The 8,326-nt window shown below is 35.4% G+C and overlaps 1 protein-coding gene across 1 annotated transcript in view; it reads left to right on the plus strand.

Moving 5' to 3' along the window:
* Nucleotides 1-1,936: 1,936 nt before the first annotated feature.
* Nucleotides 1,937-8,326, plus strand: part of LOC136837130 (uncharacterized) — a 49,575-nt gene continuing 43,185 nt past the window's right edge. The window contains exon 1 of the mRNA XM_067101745.1: nucleotides 1,937-2,363. Coding sequence (XP_066957846.1) covers nucleotides 1,937-2,363 — 427 coding nt within the window. The remainder of the gene's footprint in view (nucleotides 2,364-8,326) is intronic.

Consider the following 8,326-nt stretch of genomic DNA (forward strand, 5'->3'; position numbering starts at 1 on the left):
TGATTGCGAACTTGCAATGTAAGAAAAAAGAAGTGTCATGCCACGGTTAGATTTCCCTTGTTTTGTCTCCCCTTGTTTTCACACGGAAACTGTTAATCATGGGCCACTTATGGGGCTAGACGTGGTCTAGATGGGAGAGGGGGGAGGGGGCTCGAGCGTAGGAGAGAGGAATAGCAGGTGTAATTGTTATAATATTATTCAGTTTGATTATGCATTCCACGCGTCATTATTGTATTATGCGAAAGCGCTTTCACTCTCATTACTTCAGCTTAGTAACTTGCCACAAAGGCAGACAGACGAGGCATGGTAATATATTTAAGGTCACTGGGTTTAGAAAGTGGGCGTGGTAACAGCATACGGAAGTATCTGTGTCCTGCATGCCACCGTTCAAACTCTGGCGACCACATTTTTTTTTATAAACATAAACAGGATATTCGGCTGCACACAATGACAGTTTCGTGGGAAATTGGGATGATCCCGCTGGGAGGTGGGGGTCACTGAGTGGGCGTGTCGCCCCAAGACGCGAAAAGCGTAGAATTATCGGCAAATGATTCAGGTGGTAGCTGGTCGTTTGATTGGAATTAATGTCGTACATTATGTAATCCAACGTCATAGCAGTGATCGATGTCCATTGCAAAGTAATTGCTGGTGTTAAAAGAGTGCATAGGAACTGAACATCGCAGCCCGCGGCCGGCCAGGGTGTCGACCTCTGAGTCGTGTGCTGATCAGGTTGACCAACTCACCCGACCTACTTAAAACATTCCTTTCCTTATTAAAGGTTACACTCAAATTTTATATATTATTAAACATGTATTACTTATCTGTGTAGTAAAACATGAAGTTTGGGTTCAGTAGTACATCTGTAAGTTGTCCTTTCAAAGTTTGTTGGTGTTTAAGAACTTGCAGGTAAATTGGGTTGGTAATGTGCGCGTCTATGAGCATGCGTCACACAGGTGAACTTCAGAGAACACCCATCAGATGTCTGTAACCCAAGACGTGCATAGTGATTCATTATTTTTTCTTTCAAGGGGATCAGTTTGCATTGATAACATTTGGATGTGCAAAAACCGTTATTCTTTGGCGCCTTTTAGTCTTATCGCATATGAGCTACAAATCGCATATCATATGGAGGTGTATAGAAAATCATATTGTGATATGTGGTTTCATCGAGAGTGAATTCAGTAACATTTCTACTATTTTAAATTCAGGATAAAATTAAATTATCTTCATAGAATTGAAATGAATGTAGTTATTCGCCTGAAGGAGTCTTAAGGAAGAACCCGGACTCATGTGAAGTAAACACTCCCTGTGGTGGGTGTAATCGTGGTTGCACCTCAAGTCACTCAGGTGAACTCAAGACCAAAAGTTTGAAAACATTAACAGTGTGTCATTAAATACTCGTCGAAGACGTTGCGTTTATGCATGAAGCCAAGGTTTGATCAGTAATACCGCTTTTTAAGACCTATTGGGATATGGTATAGTGTGTTTGTGAAGTACGGAGGGCGAATTAAAGGCAAAAATGAGTGAGCCAGCGAGTGATTGTCAGTGGTTGTGTCCAGGTTGATCAGTTTGACAAGTGGTCAAAAAGTTTGGTTCCTGCCAAGTAAGTCTTTCTAGGAAGTGTTATGTGGCGAGAAGTAGACAGAGGCTCCTTGATAATGACGCTTTATATGTTCTAATTAATACTGAGAGGAAGTATACCGAGTGCCTTGTGTTGTGCCTTAATTAACAGCCTAACAGGCGTAGGTGAGGACTGGTTTACCGTAGACTTTAACTGGCTCAGACCTGGTCCTAAATTTTGTCTTTGGCAAACTTGTTTATAATGGTAATAGGAGGCTTTTAAGCCTCGCATTGCCCAGTTATGTAGATACACAGTGGCTGATCATTTTAAATTTGTGCATTATCGAGGTAATGTGTGGAATGGGCTAAGTTCACTATGCTCAAGACTAGTCCAGATCAGCCCGCTGCTAGACCAGCCAGTCCCAGCGGCCAGAAAGGAGAGGGGGGAGGGGGTGACGGGGCTAAACTGAAATTCGGTAGTTATGGCAGCAGTAACAGTGACGAAACAGTATCAGTGGGTGCTGACCATTGGTCTAACCAGGTGGTTGAGGCTGTGGTATGTGTAGGGAGTGAAGGAGGCATCACGGTCTTAGGAGGTTCTGACAATGGAGAATTTCCATTTCTTGGGGATATTAGTCCGAGTGTCAAGTACCAGCGAGGTGGCCCCTCTCTGGCTCCTGGGGCCATTATCTTGGAGATTCAAGGGCAGAAGGTAGCTGGTTACACACAGCGGGATGTTGTGGCCTGGATCAATCACTGCACGCGCAACGGCAATCCATGTGTAATTCGCACAGCTCCACCAGGTATGTAAACATTAAAGTAGACTCATAGTCTTGTAATTAATTTTTTTTACTGGTAGCCTACGTCCCATTATTATTAGGCTACTCGTAACTGGCCCATGTTGAAAATATCAAAACTGAAAGGGTAACAAAGCTAACATTTGTAGTTTTGATTTCATGTTTTATTTTTTTCTCTTGAATGAGACTTTCCAAATAAATGTAGTATCTTTGGTTTCAGTTAAATGTTAGTGTACAACATGGTATTAAATTTGCTGAAAACTCCCGGAAGTCAGAGAAAAACGTAAATACTGTATCAGAAAAATAATGTACGCTAGCATTTAGATTGTTCTCTGTGGTAGTATAACTGATGTCTGTGTGTACATATATATATATTGCAGGATGCTGTTGCTGTCTTAAGGAATAGGGTATTGTAGAAAACTGACATGGGCCCTTTTTAATATAACTTGTACCAACAAAATTTTATTTTCATAATAATATTACTTTTATTGTTATACAGTTGCAAACGTATTGAGGGTATAACCTGTAGAGCTTTGTGTGATGTTTTGCAAATGGAGCTTGAGGTTATATCCAACACCCCATTGATCCTCACCTACTTTAATTTCCATTGACTGAAATCCTCCCCTTAGTGATTTCTTACCCAGCCGTTCAACTTCTTTAACTATCCCAAGCTCTAACTTGTCTGTCTTTAATCACTTCAAAACAAGGTAGCTGCAGTAAATTATCTTACATTAATAATGATAATAATAATAATAATAATAGTAATAGACTTTTTATACATGGTAAAAGTACTACACTACTGTTTTGAAACTGAATGTCATGGATTGATTGCATGTTGTCTTTTATTTTTTGTACTAAACAAAATATGTCCTATTTTAACCTATCCTAACATAATGTAGGGTGCTGTTCCCTACCTGATCAAGGATCACCCAAGATGCAATCAGCTGGTGGATTTACATCATCAACTGATGGCTTGGAACTTATTTGATGCCCTGTACTGTGCATTACCAAACATTGTTTGTTGTTAGGATTTATTTTCAGACATTTAGTTGTATAGGCTACATGTAGCAAAAGAAAACTTTGAAAAGGGAGTGTGCCATTGATTAAGGTGACGAATTTTTATCAGGCAGATACATCATAGTTACAGTGAACCAAACATTCCAGTACTGAAGCAAATGACCTACCCTTTTATTAGATTGATTAGGTGCTTAACTACAGTTTATAAAATTTGGTCATCAGTCAAGTTATTTATATTGAATGAAAAAAAAAACTGACCATATTCAATAATTGTGATGATGGTTCTGTGTTTTTTTAACTTAAGCAAAATACAGTACTGCACAGTACATGTAATCTGTTTGAACTAACAAAAACTAAAAAAAAATGAGATTTGTTTAGGCAGGCTTATGATGAATGTGAGTAAAACAACAAATGTGTTCTGAAGCTTATGCATTGAGTAATGTTGCAGTGCTCGGTCTAGTGCTAGTGTAAATTCTTATTAAATGTGTTTTTTTGTGTACGTCTATAGGGCTCGTCATTTGATAATACAAACTACTTTGAATCAAGATAAAATGTTGATAGTACTTGGAGAGAAGCCTTAACAAGAAAGTTTCTGTTGTCATTGAACCTTATGAATATTGCTGATTGATATGCATAGCCTTGCAGCATTTTGTGCCTGCATCCTAGGTGTGATTGTGTCGCCATGGGACAAATCCCACTTGGTCTGGTAGGGTGAAATTAGATTACTGCATTAAGTGAAGATGTATTTATTAAGCCTGTATTATTGTAAGTTAAGTGAAGATGTATTTATTAAGCATGCATTTGTTTATTGACGGTATTCAGTGTGTATAAATAGTTATCTGCAATACCCATGCTATACACATTTCTACAGCAAAATCAAAATAATTTGATGGGCTGGTGCTGTCTTGATTTTGTACATTCTCAAATTTGTATTGCAAGAATGATAAGAAGACTGCTGGTAAATATGTAATAGAGAGAGGTTGAATCTAAATTACATGCTTCAGTGCATGCATTTTCATGTGCATAAAGTACAAAATAATAGTGACTTTAGTTTGCAGTTTTTATTGTTTATTTCATTAGGATAGGTAGTGGATGCAAAATATGAAAATATTGATTGTACCTAAGGTTTTCATAATTGTATAAAAATCAACTCTTAGTGATTCCCTTCACATTTGACATTGCAGTATTTGCCTCATCAAAAGTCTTAAAGGATTAGATAAATCATTATTACAAATATATATATATATATATATATATATATATATATATATATATATATATATATATATATATATATATATATATATATATATATATATATATATATATATATATATATATATGTATGTATGTATATATATATACTTTTTATTTATTTATTTTGATATATTTATTATTACACAGCACCCATTTCTTAGTGATTGCTTTAGTGATTTTAGGTACAATACTTCACTTTGAATTGTCTGTTGACAGTGTTCACGCTAGGATGGCTAGATGTTTATAGGCTGAACAATATTAATGTATTGAAGGTAGGAAGATGGAAAACTAAATTTAGGTAGAAATGAAGAGCTTTCAGTTATTCAGAGACGAAAATGCCTTTGCTTTGTCAAAGTAGAAAGGAAAATCTTTCTAAAAGTAAAGTACAGTATTATCAGCTATTGCACATGAGAATGTCATTAAGAAAATGACAAAATTTTTGTGACTGTTGAGAACTTGCTTCTCAATATATTTCTTAAATCAATCTGTGTAATGTTAGTCTTCATGCTAAAATTGCCTACACTTTGCCAAAAGAAAAATTGCCTACACTTTGCCAAAAGAAAAATTGCCTACACTTTGCCATGAAAAAGTATTACCAAAAATAAAGTAATAGAAACATTTAATTTTTGGCACCATGCAAAACTTGGATGAATTGTCTTTGCAGTGGTTTGTTTCTTTTTTTACTTAGCCTATATGCTAGACTTTGTGTAGCAAGGCATGTTGTAGGTGCACAGTATGTATGATTTAAAATCTGTTTCATTTATAACACTGGACAAAGACAGTGAATTGTTACATATTTTTTCATACTTTTATTAATATCCAGGCAAAAGGTACTTTATGTAACCTATTCTACAAAGTGTAGGCTACTTGTTATGTACTATGCAATTTCTAAGTACAGTATTCTTTAAATTGAAATTGTTCTTTCATATAATTTTATAATTAAATTTTTTTGTCATCAGGACGCCGCAGTATTGTACTGTAAGCCACAGTTTAGCCATGTAGACTATTCATAAGACTGAGAAAGGAAAAATTTTTAGAAGAATTTTTAGCCTTTTGTAAAATGTTATTTAGGCTATATTTTTTTAATGAAATGTTATAAAATCACTATACAGCTTATATTTCAGTAAGGACTATGATTTCCCACATAAATATTTTACTTATGGCAAAGATAGATATTCTTCTGCTGTCGTGTAATGACAAATTTTAGGTACAGAAAACAGTATTACCTTATGACTTGGTTATTTATCAATCAAGGATTATTTTTACATGTCCGATACAGTATATGGAAGCTTAATTAACTTATGATAATTCGTAGGTGAATGGCAATGTGTTGGGTAATTCATTATGTTAGTTTACCTAGTGCTTGCTAAGGGAGGAGATAGCTTTGGGGTGAACACTTATTTACAGTTGGGTATTGATGATTAGATAGCCTACTTATGACATTATTTGAGCAGCTCTCTTGGCTATACCTTTCTTTGATATATAGGCTTAAGAAGTATTATACCGTACAGTATGTTCGCTTGTTAGATAGCCTATGTAGGCCTAAAAAGTATTACTACTGTGGTATGTTTGCATTTCTTGGCAATGCAGTAGAATGTTTATACACACATAATAAGTTGCATATAGGCTATACTGTATTTGTGCGTATGTATATTGATATATGGTAAACAGTAAAGTGTGTTAATTGTTCCATTTCTTGTATATGGGCTACTGTACCTTATTCTTCGTAATTTAAGTTGACCGTGTAGCCTGTGTGTGCATGTAGCCTAAAAACTAAAAACTATAACATAACTGGTGTGTGCAAATAGCTTGAAGGCTATCATAACTGGATATACCGTTCTGTTTATGTGTGAATGTATGTATATGAGTGTATTGAGAGATTATTTATACAGTACAGCAAAGGATTGTAAACATATTCAAGGAATCATTTGATTATGTAGTGTATAGAACTAAAAAGTTCGTAATTTGATCCCAGTGTACCGTACTGTGTATGTTACAGCAGGATGAAAGTTAGTGAGTTGGATTTTTGCTTAGTGTGATTGTTATAAGGTGTATTTTTGGTGTTAAGTATTCTGAAGATGTGTTCAGTTTTATAGTACAATGCGTATTTCATTGCATTGTGTGACCTTGATCATGTGCTGTTCAAGTGCCCTTTTATATAATGTCTTCACACATGCTGTTTAATTAAATTCTTCATTTAATGACACTGGTATAGCAATAGCTGCTTAGACTTCAAAAGCACTTTTGATGGCCTTATTTATCTTTGTAATGCCAAGGATAATGGGTCATAGTAACATATACTACTTATTCATTGTTGTGGGCTGTGTAATGTTCTTAATTTGCAATTAATTGATTTGTTAGTAGCAACCTGTTTAACCAGGATTGATGTACAGAGTAGCTCTCATGTTTTTGTACATTTTTACTTTATGGCTGTAGCTGTTTTAATATTACTGTAATTTTGTTTGAGAGGCATTTGAAGTTTCATTCTTGTAGGATTCTTCATCCTATTTTTCCCATTCCTTCCTTCCCCCTAATGGATGATCTTTATTGTTTGGAGACACGTTTGGTCTATCCTACCGTCTACATTTATTAGTCTATTTCACTTCCCATTTTTTTTTCATTGGGTAATGTTTTTGTGCCCTAACTCTTTGTGAATAGATAGGCCATGTCTTGACTATCATATTTATTCCATAATTTTACAGCATACTTCTCAAAGTGTGGCTCGAGTTGACTGCTAAGTGGCACAATTTGAAAATATTGGTGAACAGTACATGCCACTTTTTTTTTGTTATGTAATGCACTGGCATTAAGGTTAAAAGTGTAGTGGAGCCATTCTTGAAATAAGGCATTAAAGGTCTGGAAGTCATCCATCCTATAACAATACTTTGGATTAAGTGGTCTTGTCTGTCATCATTGGGTAATGGAAGTCATATAGGCCTAGTCTAAAATGCTCTTCATGTGAAAAAATTGTTTTTGGACAGGCATAGATGACTGCTGCTTTAGTTGTGTCACAAATTTACAGATTAGTAATTAGTCTATTTCCATGGTTTCTTGTTCTGGTTTTTGTGTTGTATATATTCAAAGTGTATTCAAAATACTGATTACGTAAGAGTTGCTCCATTTCATCTTTTCAGGGTCTTTCCGGATCAAAAAGTCGGACTAATCAGTTGACTGGTGTGTTTTTGTGGATGGGCAGTTATTTTTTCTTTAAGAATTTTTGTTCATGGCTTAGCCTATACCTGTATACCAAGTACATAATGCTTTTAATCAGTAGTTGTTTGGTATTAGTGGTGATGCATCAGTTTAGTTCAGTGTTACAGAACTTTTAAAATCTGATGAAAAGATGTGGTTAGAATGCGTAAATAATGGTAAAAGAGGTGATGTACTGGCTAGACTTCCGGGTGTTATATAGATTAGTATTTTATGTAAAACTGTGATGAGGCTTAAAAAATTTTCCTTCTGGTGTTGCCTAGTTGGAATTCCCTAGATGGAATTGATTGATAGGAATTCAGTTGTTTTGTATAATTTGTTGAAATATCTTTGCCTCCATTTTAGGTTTTTGGTTTGTGATATAACTTCGAATCTTGAGTTTCCCGGCATGAGGGAACCCTAAAGTGTAGCCTACTCTCCTTTCCTCGTTTACTCAGTCAGATCTCATTTAACACCTGTATCACAGATGATGACTGGAGATCATG

This window comes from Macrobrachium rosenbergii, chromosome 4 (assembly GCF_040412425.1).
Source record: "Macrobrachium rosenbergii isolate ZJJX-2024 chromosome 4, ASM4041242v1, whole genome shotgun sequence".
NCBI lineage: Eukaryota > Metazoa > Arthropoda > Malacostraca > Decapoda > Palaemonidae > Macrobrachium > Macrobrachium rosenbergii.